The 10,811-nt window shown below is 40.8% G+C and overlaps 1 protein-coding gene across 4 annotated transcripts in view; it reads left to right on the top strand.

Annotated features, from left to right (window-relative positions):
* Window positions 1-10,811, top strand: part of TP53BP1 (tumor protein p53 binding protein 1) — a 111,605-nt gene that overhangs the window by 31,298 nt on the left and 69,496 nt on the right. For all 4 annotated transcript variants that reach the window (XM_011941144.1, XM_011941143.1, XM_011941142.1 and 1 more), the window contains exons 5-11: window positions 1,050-1,177; window positions 2,066-2,224; window positions 2,554-2,683; window positions 4,280-4,446; window positions 6,984-7,113; window positions 7,909-8,003; window positions 10,340-10,548. In XM_011941144.1, the coding sequence (XP_011796534.1) occupies window positions 1,050-1,177; window positions 2,066-2,224; window positions 2,554-2,683; window positions 4,280-4,446; window positions 6,984-7,113; window positions 7,909-8,003; window positions 10,340-10,548 (1,018 nt within the window). The remainder of the gene's footprint in view (window positions 1-1,049; window positions 1,178-2,065; window positions 2,225-2,553; window positions 2,684-4,279; window positions 4,447-6,983; window positions 7,114-7,908; window positions 8,004-10,339; window positions 10,549-10,811) is intronic.

Here is a 10,811-nt window from a genome sequence, read left to right as displayed (position 1 = left end):
TGAGCCACCGCGCCTGGCCAATTTTTTGTATTTTAAGTAGAGACGGGGTTTCACCATGTTAGCCAGGATGGTCTTAATCTCCTGACCTCGTGATCTGCCTGCCTTGGCCTCACAAAGTGCTGGGATTATAGGTGTGAGCCACTGTGCCCGGCCGGTGTTAACTTATTTTAAAAATATATGGGGTTTGCTTGTGCCCAGTAGTTCAAGGCTGCAGTAAGCTGTGATCATGCCACTGCACTTTAGCCTGGGAGACAGACTCTGTCTCTTTTTTTTTAATCTTGAGATGGAGTCTCGCTCTGTCGCCAGGCTGGAGTGCAGTGGCGCGATCTCGGCTCAGTGCAACCCCCACCTCTTGGGTTCAAGCAATTTTCCTGCCTCAGCCTCCTGAGTAGATGGGACTACAGGTGCGTGCCACCACACCCAGCTAATTTTTGTATTTTTAGTAGAGATGGGGTTTCACCATGTTGACCAGGATGGTCTCGATCTCTTGACCTTGTGATCTGCCTGCCTTTGCCTCCCAAAGTGCTGGGATTACAGGTGTGAGTCACTGCGCCTGGCCCAGACTCTGTCTCTTAAAAAAAAAAATAAAAAATAAAAAGTGTGTGTTTGTATTTATATACATATATAAGCTCCTTACCTGAATTTTGTTTGGACTCTCTGGTTCTATATATGTATTCTAAGATTTTTTTACTAAAATATTTCTGTGAACTTTTAAAAAGTTTTCTGAGCCCTTTCTCTGCTCATCCGATGCATATCTTTTCTTGTCACTTGTCAGTAATTCTTCTGAAGGCAAGATTTTTCTACCTCTACTCAAAAATATAAAATTCAAGTATGTTGATGCCTTATTTTTTTTTCACTTAATTCTGTATAGGATGTTGAATTGTTAATCTTTTGGGTGCTTTTTGTAGAAAGAAGCACCATAAAGGTGAGGTATTTTACTTTTTCAGGTTTGGCTAAGAGGTGGTTGGTATGTGTCGGGGGTCAGAGTGCTTTGATTAAAGTGTTCCAAACTATCTGGGAACACATGATTATATCCTTCTGCTGTGTAGTGTTCTGGGAATGTCAGTGGAATCTGCTCCTGCTTTGGAGGAAGAGAAGGGAGAAGAGTTGGAACAGAAGGAGAAAGAGAAGGAAGAAGATACTTCGGGCAATACTACACATTCCCTTGGTGCTGAAGGTAGCCTTGTGCCTTTTGCAGAATAATAGACTGTTCTAACTTCCTTTAACATGATCGTTCAGATGTCTAAATTTCTCCTCTTTATTAGGTTACAGATTTCTCATAATTAAATTGAGAGTCATTAAGAAATTTGCTAGTAATGTAAAATGTTCCACCTGGTTTGGTGTTCAGGAAATTGAAGTTCATTGGTTATCTCCTTTCTGCATATTGAGTTTTCTTCCTTTTGTATTCATTTATTTTTCAAATATTTTTGGAATGTGTACTTTGTGGGGTGGAAGTACAATCCGAATTGCTGTGACTGTGGATGTAGTTTATGATGTACCTTTAGAAAGCAGACATAGTCTACCGTATTAAGTGCTTATAAGGTTTTATAGTATGAAGTATTTTTACTTTATTACACATTTTCCACCTTCATCTTTAATACACTTATTTATTTTTTCATTTTTTATTTATTATTTTGAGACGGAGTCTTGCTCAGTTGCCCAGGTTAGAGTTTAGTGGCACGATCTTGGCTCACTGCAACCTCCGCCTCCTGGGTTCAAGCCATTCTTGTGCTTCAGTCTCCCAAGTAGCCAGGATTACAGGTGTGTGCCACCACACCTGGCTAATTTTTGTATTTTTAGTAGAGATGGGGTTTCACCTTGTTGGCCAGGCTGGTCTTGACCCCCTGACCTTAAGTGATTCACCCACCTCGGCCTCCCAAATGCTGGGATTACAGGTGTGAGCCACCATGCTCGACCATATTTATTTATTTTTTTTGAAAAATTTGGGGGTGCACAGGGCTTTGAGGTGAAGGACTTAACAGGACCCTTCTTTGCTGAGGAAAGCAGCTTGTACATTGCATAATGTTGTGGGATGATACCTAATTTCTTGGTGTTTTGTTCCTAGATACTGCCTCATCACAGTTGGGCTTTGGGGTTCTGGAACTCTCCCAGAGCCAGGATGTTGAGGAAAATACTGTGCCATGTGAAGTGGACAAAGAGCATCTACAGTCAGTAACCACCAACTCTGGTTATACCAGGCTATCTGATGTGGATGCTAATGCTGGTATGAAACATGTTTTCTGGCATTTGGAGTTGTGTTTTCTCCCATACTAGAGGTAGTTATTTTTTCCTTGATAAGTTTTGTAGCTATCCAAATTAATATAATCTAAGTCATTTAGTAAGGTTGAAGAGTTTTCTGGTAAATACTTGTCAATTGTTGGTTTGTGGGCTGAGGTTTTCTTTAAGTTATTGGTTACTTTATAGAATGATGCCTGTATATATTTGTAAATTGGACTTCTGTTAAAATCTTTGCTTTTTAAAAAACATCTGGGACTGTATCTAGTATTTTGAAAAATTAATTATCCCCTTCCTGTCATTTTATAAAACTCTCAGCGATTAAGCACGAAGAACAGTCCAATGAAGATATCCCCATAGCAGAACGGTCCAGCAAGGACATCCCTGTGACAGCACAGCCCAGTAAGGATGTACATGTTGTAAAAGAGCAAAATCCACCACCTGCAAGGTAAGCCGTATTCTTTCTAAAAAGGATTTATGGGTTTTGCTGTAGGGTTATACTAATTTCATTTTACCAGATGAAAACATTTGTAGAAATTGTTGATTTTTGAATTATTTTCCGCTTGTACTGGTCATACTTGTGGTCTGTTGAAGTCTCGAATCGTTTTTTGTCTGTTTGTTTGAGACAAAGTCTCACTCTGTTGCCCTGGGCTCATGTAATTCTCTGCCCCAGCCTCCCAAGTACTTGGGCCACACTTGACTACTAATCTTATCTTTAGGCATTCTACAAAGACTTTTTTGTTGATTAAAAAAATTTTTTTGTTGTAGAGATGGAGTCTCGCTATGTTGCTTAAGCTGATCTGGAACTCCTGGGCTCAAGTAATCATGCTGCCTCAGCTTCCCAGAGTGCTGGGATTATAGGCATGAGCCACTCTGCCTAGACTACAATGATGTTTTAAGGCTTCTCTAACTATAAGCATGACTCCGTAATCTTTGCTTGCCGCTCTTCCTTTGGGATCTTTGTCTACAGAGACACTGCCTGTCTATGGGAGGTCTACTTAGCCTCTCTGGTGTTATGAAGAGTAACGTGAATATTATATTTGAAAGCCTACTGTTTCTATACTTGAGGAGCACCCAGATTGCTTTGGGTTCTCAGATATCTTGCATCTGGTATTTTATGGTATCAACAGATGTAGGGATTCTCAGGTTCTTTAGGCTCTTAACTTGGTAGAATTGGGAAATGTGCCTCTGCTTCGTCTCTAGTGATTTTTATAACCAAAGCTTCATTGCCTCTGGCCAGCAGGTGAAATTTGAACATGGCAGAAGAAAACTGGGATGCTTCCAGTTTGGGGAAGGGGATAAACATTCAGTATTGTTTTGTTATTTCCTTCAATAGAAAGAGTAGGGAGGGAGTGTCCTAAGCAAAGTTGAATATCAAGAGAAATTGTCTTGCTAATGTAAAACACTCAGCATAACAGTGACTTTTTAGGCTTTTCTTTTAGATGCTGCCTTCCATCTAGTTATGCTATTCTGTTTACCCTGGGGAGTGGTAGAACAGGTGAACCTCATAAGTCTCTGGAAAGGGGCCAGGGATGAATGTCTTACACGTGTTAGTATTGGTCTGAAGGAGAATTGGTTTGGGGTTTGGGTACATCAAATGGAAAAGGTCAGCAGAAGATATGCGTGGCACTAGTACAGAGGATAATTCTCATCAAATACTTTCCATGGAATGTCATAGTTTGGACTGTTCTCCTTACTGGCATTATTGGGGTCTGGATCAGAATTCTTCATACAAGTCTAGATAACATTATATGTAACAGAAATCCCCAAAGTCACTCATCAGAAATCTTAGAAAGCATGAAGCACAGTATTGAGCAGAGTTGAATACAGGTATTGGCTGTGTGAGTCAGACAGGTTTTAAAATGGGCTGAGGACTTTTATCACTATAAAGAGTAGTTTATTTCCTTTTTAATAGATAATTATGTAAATTAGAGCCACTGGAATTTTTGAAATTATTAAAGAAAAACACAAAAAACAGGAAAAGCTTTTTAGTAAAAGCATGTGAACTTAGGAACTTTTTCTCCTGGTGATATGAATTTCCTAGGTCAGAGGACATGCCTTTTAGCCCCAAAGTGTGTCTTGCTGCTATGGAAGCAAAAGAACAGTTGTCTGCACAAGAACTTATGGAATGTGGACTGCAGATTCAGAAGTCACCAGAGCCTGAGGTTTTGTCAACTCAGGAAGACTTGTTTGACCAGAGCAATAAAACAGGTACCAAGAGTGATTTGCTGTTACAGCTCTTCTCCAAAGATCTAAACTTTTATTTTAGTTCTGAGGCTACTGGTTAAGTTACAAAGCATTTTATAGGTTTGCAGACCTGTTTGTGATATGGAAGGAAAATATGTTTCTAGTTAATTAGTGAGAAGGGCTTTTTGGGAATAATTTCCATTTAATATTTTGACATAATTTTCTCTCTTTTGGAAATGAGATAGTGAAGAATAGCTAATACAGTAAATTTAGTATTATGGATACTAGCCATTTTCTTTTAGTTTTTTTGTTTTTTTTGAGACAGAGTCTTTCTCTGTTGCCCAGGCTGGAGTACAGTGTTGCGAGCTTGGCACACTGCAAGCTCCGCCTCCTGGGATCATGCCATTCTCCTGCCTCAGCCTCTCTAGTAGCTGGGACTACCGGCACCTGCCATCATGCCCGGCTAATTGTTTGTATTTTTAGTAGAGACGGGGTTTCACTGTGTTAGCCAGGATGTTCTCGATCTCCTGACCTCGTGATCCGCCCACCTTGGCCTCCCAAAGTGCTGGGATTACAGGTGTGAGCCACTGCACCTGGCTGCCATTTTCTGTTACATGGGTATTATGTCTTCAGATCTTTTTTTTTGAGATGGAGTCTAGCTCTGTCGCCCGGGCTAGAGTGTAGTGGCCAGATCTCAGCTCACTGCAAGCTCTGCCCCCCCGGGTTTATGCCATTCTCCGGCCTCAGCCTCTGGGTAGCTGGGACTACAAGCGCCCGCCACCTCGCCCAGCTCGTTTTTTGTGTTTTTTTTAGTAGAGATGGGGTTTCACTGTGTTAGCCAGGATGTTCTCGATCTCCTGACCTCGTGATCCACCCATCTCGGCCTCCCAAAGTGCTGGGATTACAGGCTTGAGCCACCGCGCCCGGCCTTTTTTTTTTTTTTTTGAGATGGAGTCTTGCTCTGTGGCCCAGGCTGGAATGCAGTGGCCGGATCTCAACTGACTACAAGCTCCGCCTCCCGGTTTCACGCCATTCTCCTGCCTCAGCCTCCCAGGTAGCTGGGACTACAGGCGCCTGCCACCTTGCCTGGCTAGTTTTTTGTATTTTTTAGTAAAGATGGGGTTTCACCATGTCTGCCAGGATGGTCTCGATCTCCTGACCTCGTGATCCGCCCGTCTCGGCCTCCCCAAAGTGCTAGGATTACAGGCTTGAGCCACCATGCCCAGCCAGATCTTAAATATGATATTAAGCTTAGGTTTTTCATATTCATCTGGGTAACAGTTTACTAAATCTGTTTATCAGTTAATTTGACATAGATAGGAATTTAACATCTAGCAGAAAGGACATAAAACTTAAAAGAATATAATTTGTTTCACACCTCTTTAACCTCCACCAATCTCATTCCACAGCCTCAGAGAGCTAGAAAGCTTGAGTTAATTACCAGCAAAACATATTATGTTGGTTGTAAGGAGGGAAGGGAAGAAGGGTATATTCCTTTGCTATGCTGTGATACAGGTTGCTGTGCAAGACATTCAGAGGGTCACCGAGGAACCTTTGTTGGCCTCCTACTAAAGTTGTAAGGTTTTATTTAAGAAATTCTTTTACACTGGGGTTAATATAGTTGATACTCCATCTGTTGCTAAGGGGAAGGGACCAACAGGAGACTCTTGATAGTATAAATCAGTAATGGCTGCTCATAAATCCTTTTACTAATGCATTAGTCTTTTCTGTCACCTTTGAGCAGACCCAAATCATGAAAACTGCTGCATTTATAACATCAAGTATCATGTGCATTGTTTTGACTTCTCCCATCTGTATCATGGCATAAGCTTGACTTCACCTAAGGTAGACATTGGAATAAAAGGCTTATTTGCTGTTTTTTAATAGAAGCATCACAAGAAAGAAGAGCAGCTAAGCAGAAGTATAAGGATTCTGGCTTTTATTTAATTAATTAATTAATTTATTTATTTGAGACGGAGTCTCGCTCTGTCTTCCAGGCTGGAGTGCAGTGGCGTGATCTCAGCTCACTGCAACCTCCATCTACCAGGTTCAAGTGATTCTCCTGCCTTAGCTTCCCAAGTAGCTAGGATTACACGTGCCTGCCACCATACCCAGCTAATGTTTGTATTTTTAGTGGAGATGGGGTTTCACCATGTTGGTCCGGCTAGTCTTTAAGTCCTGACCTCAGGTGATCCGCCCGCCTCAGCCTCCCAAAGTGCTGGGATTACAGGTGTGAGCCACCGTCCCCATCTAGGATTCTGGCTTGTAATCTCCAAGCTTAGATGCTGACAGAAGGGACTAAGGAACTCTTCATCTATTCTTTATTCAAGAAGCCCATTGTAGGGGTGGTTAATGTTCACTCAAGATTTGTGCTATTGTGGTATTCCATTCGTTGTACTATAAATAAAAAACAATTTCTGCCCTTTTGGAATTTCTGCCCTTTTGGAAATATGGAAATATGTTGGAAATATGGATATTACTCTTTGCAGTACTGAATGGTTTTTGGCAACTCAGTAGTGTCAATCTGAGAAGTAAGTGCAACTGGAATTTCTTTTTTTCAGTATCTTCTGATGGTTGCTCTACTCCTTCAAGGGAGGAAGGTGGGTGTTCTTTGGCTTCCACACCTGCCACCACTCTGCATCTCCTGCAGCTGTCTGGTCAGAGGTCCCTTGTTCAGGAGAGTCTTTCCACGTAAGTAAGCCTAAAATAGCTTATACCAAGGCAGTATGTGCCTGAGAGTCTTTGGCTAAGACTGAAAGAGGCTAAACTTGCCTGCGAGTCTAGAATTCTTTTTGAAACCAAATGGTAGAACCTATGCATTAGAGCTTTGGGGATGAAGAACTGTTGAAGGTAGATAAATCTGTTTTCCCATTTGAAAATTTTATAATAGTAGCCCAAAGGTTTCACTAAAAAAGAAAAGGCGCAGTTATTTAGAAAATGTTACACGTCCAAAACAAGCATTCTGCTCCTCTGTTTTACTTGCAATTCTTCTTGTTCAATAGCAGAGGGTGGTGAATAGTTGTTAACAGTAGTTGGATTTCTTTATCTCTGTGTTGGGGCAAAGGGGTTCGCTTGTTGGTTTTTTTTGTTTAGTTTTAGCTTTGTTTTCTAATGAAAATGTGCATGGTCTATTAGGCAAAAAAATGGAATAATTTTTTTTTATGTCTCAAATCTGCAAATGAATTTATTTCCTAGCACTGCTCATCTTGCTTTTCAATCATGATGTCCTTGTGTCTGATCATTCACTTTGCCCTTACTCTTGTAAAAAAAGTTCTTATTTTACAATAGAAAAGTCTGGTATGGGAAATAGTTATTGAAGTATTTTTGGTTCTTCCACCAGCCTCAGGTTGCTATTTGGGAGAAGTGCTGATAAGTATTTATCTTGAACGCCTTAGATATTTTTTCCTGTTAAAAAGTAAAAACAAATACAGAAATGCAAAACTGTGGCTATGGTAAAATAACCTGTGATTCTCTCTTTGTATAAAGGAATTCCTCAGATCTTGTTGCTCCTTCTCCTGATGCTTTCCGATCTACTCCTTTTATCGTTCCTAGCAGTCCCACAGAGCAAGAAGGGAGACAAGGTGAGCTCTCTTGATCTCTCTGTTGATCTCAGATTAGAAGAGGACCAACACTTCTTCTGCCTTGCAAAATGTACTGCTTCTTTGTACTTTAGAATGCTTGTGACCTACACAATTCTGTAGGATTCATGTTTATCTAACATTTAAGAATAAGACCTACTATAATGTGCTGTCCTCAGTTCTATGCTTTTCCTTCCTTCCTTCTTTTTTTTTTTTTTTTAATCTAACCCCATCCCCCATTCTTTGCTTTTCTAGCACTAATTCTATTGAGATTTCTGTATTGTTGACTCAATTTTCAAAAGGCTCTGAAGGAAATTTTTTTTGAGATGGAGTCTCGCTCTGTCACCCAGGCTGGAGTGCAGTGGCATGATCTCAGCTCACTGCAAGCTCTGCCTTCCGGGTTCACGCCATTCTCCTGCCTCAGCCTCCTGAGTAGCTGGGACTACAGGGCCCGCCACCTCGCCCGGCTAGTTTTTTGTATTTTTTTAGTAGAGACGGGGTTTCACCGTGTTAGCCAGGATGGTCTCGATCTCCTGACCTCGTGATCCGCCCGTCTCAGCTTCCCAAAGTGCTGGGATTACAGGGTTGAGCCACCGCGCCCGGCCAGAACAGTTTATCTGTACTGTGAACATTGAAAAAATATAAAAATAATTATATTAAATATGCTTTCTCAGGCTGGGCGTGGTGGCTCACGCCTGTAATCCCAACACTTTGGGAGGCCAAGGCGGGCAGATCACCTGAGGTCAGGAGTTCGAGACCAGCCTGGCCACCATGGTGAAACTCCATCTCTACTAAAAATATAAAAAATTAGCTAGGCGTGGTGGCGGGTGCCTGTAATCCCAGCTACTCAGGAGGCTGGGGCAGGAGAATCACTTGAACCCAGGAGGCAGAGGTTGCAGTGAGCCAGGGTTGCACCACTGCACCTCAGCCTGGACAACAGAGCGAGACCCTGTCTCCAAAAAAAATGCTTTCTCCCTGATTGTAAACAGTCAATATTTATTGTAGAAAGTTTGTTAAGTATATAGGAAATTAATGAAAATAAAAATCACCTGTGATACTACACGCCAGCTATAGTTACAACTAGTATATTTGGATATATTTCAGTTTTCAATACATGAAGTACTTTTACATAATTGGCATCATGTTGTGTATATGACTCAGTTTTCTTTTTTTATGTAACAGTATATTTTCACTTGTCAGTTATATTTTAGATTTAATGCATTTGCTTAATATGTGCATCAGTGTTTGTGAAACCATGTGTGCTTTTTGTATTTATTTGTTTTTTTGCTTTTCTCTTAGATTATTAGCCTAAAGCCTTTTTTATATGTAGTGCCTATAACATCAGGTTTTTAATGTGCTTTGTCATGGCACGAAAGTTCAAAATGTGCAACAAAAGTACTTAGCACAGCTATGGTAGTATATTAAAGGCCAGTAGCACCAGATCCCAGATTAGGTGTAGACTGGTAAGGTTGAGACTAAGCTAAGCAGCAAGGCTAGGTATTGAGGTTGCAGTTTGGGTAACTGGTAGCGTGAATGTGAATTATGGGAAAAAGGTAAATGTTGTCAAGTAGTTTGTGAGTGGTCTAGAGGAGGCCTGTTTAGGGTCAAGTTGTAAGATAGGGGATAAAAATGATGAATCAAATACTTAGCTAGCCAGACTGACTCCAAGCAAGGTCCTAGGTGGGTAGTATACTATGGGAAAGCAGTGTTTTGTGTTTTGTGTGTGTGTTCCCTCCTAATTTGTGTCAGGATTAGTGTCTTCTCTTTCGTAGTTCTTTGATAGGTCAGTGCTGATTGGCATTGGTAGATTTTTTTTTCTTCATCTGTATTTGTACAGGCATCCATCTCTCTGCATTTAGCAATTGTTAATGCAAATATAATGAGTTCATAAATATTAATTATAGATGCTGTGTTTACTTAAAGTGGTGACAAGTTCACTGTCTTTCAAGGCCTGTGGTAGAATATATGATGGTTAAATTAGGTAATAGTAATTTGGGCTTTTCTTGAGCTTTTCTACAGGGAAGTGAAAAACTGAGCTATAAAATCAGGAAAGGAGCCAAGTTAATTTAATATTTCTTATGAATGGGTGGGTAGCCCCAGATGCATCCAGTTTTGATCTATACCTAAAAATAGAAGCTTGGGCAGCTCTTCCAACCAAAGGAAGTATTGCTAGATTGCTAGGACCCAATCTACTATTATTCCATCAGCTTTTCTGAAAAATTGCATCACTATTTTTTTAGAGTGAAAATGTCTGTAATGTAATTGTTCTTAGTGGTGTTGGAACATGAGTAATATTGATGAGTGATATTTCTCAATTTGTTTTTCCTGTTTTATACCAGATAAGCCAACGGACATGTCAATGTTATCTGAAGAAGGAGGAGAGCCTTTTCAGAAGAAACTTCAAAGTGATGAAGCAGTAGAATTAGAAAACCGCCCTCTCCCACCTGAGCCCACTGTATCACCACAAGCCTCAACACCAATATCTCAGAGCACACTAGTCTTCACTTCTGGGTCACTTCCTATCCCATCCCAGCCTCAGTTTTCTCATGTGAGTATTGTAGAAAGAGTTGTTTTTTTTAAAGCAGCATTATTGGGGTATAATTTACAGACCATAAAATTCACACGTTTTAAATGTACAATTTTGTGATATTTTAGTACATTTACAGAGTTGTTCCTGGCTAACACGGTGAAACCCCGTCTCTACTAAAAATAAAAAAATTAGCCGGGCGTGGTGGCGTGCGCCTGTAGTCCCAGCTACTCAGGAGGCTGAGGCAGGAGAATGGCATGAACCCTGGAGGCGGAGCTTGCAGT

The sequence above is a fragment of the Colobus angolensis genome, unplaced genomic scaffold (genome assembly GCF_000951035.1).
Source record: "Colobus angolensis palliatus isolate OR3802 unplaced genomic scaffold, Cang.pa_1.0 Scaffold199, whole genome shotgun sequence".
Taxonomy (NCBI): Eukaryota; Metazoa; Chordata; class Mammalia; order Primates; family Cercopithecidae; genus Colobus; species Colobus angolensis.
This window is presented reverse-complemented; position numbering and strand designations above follow the sequence as displayed.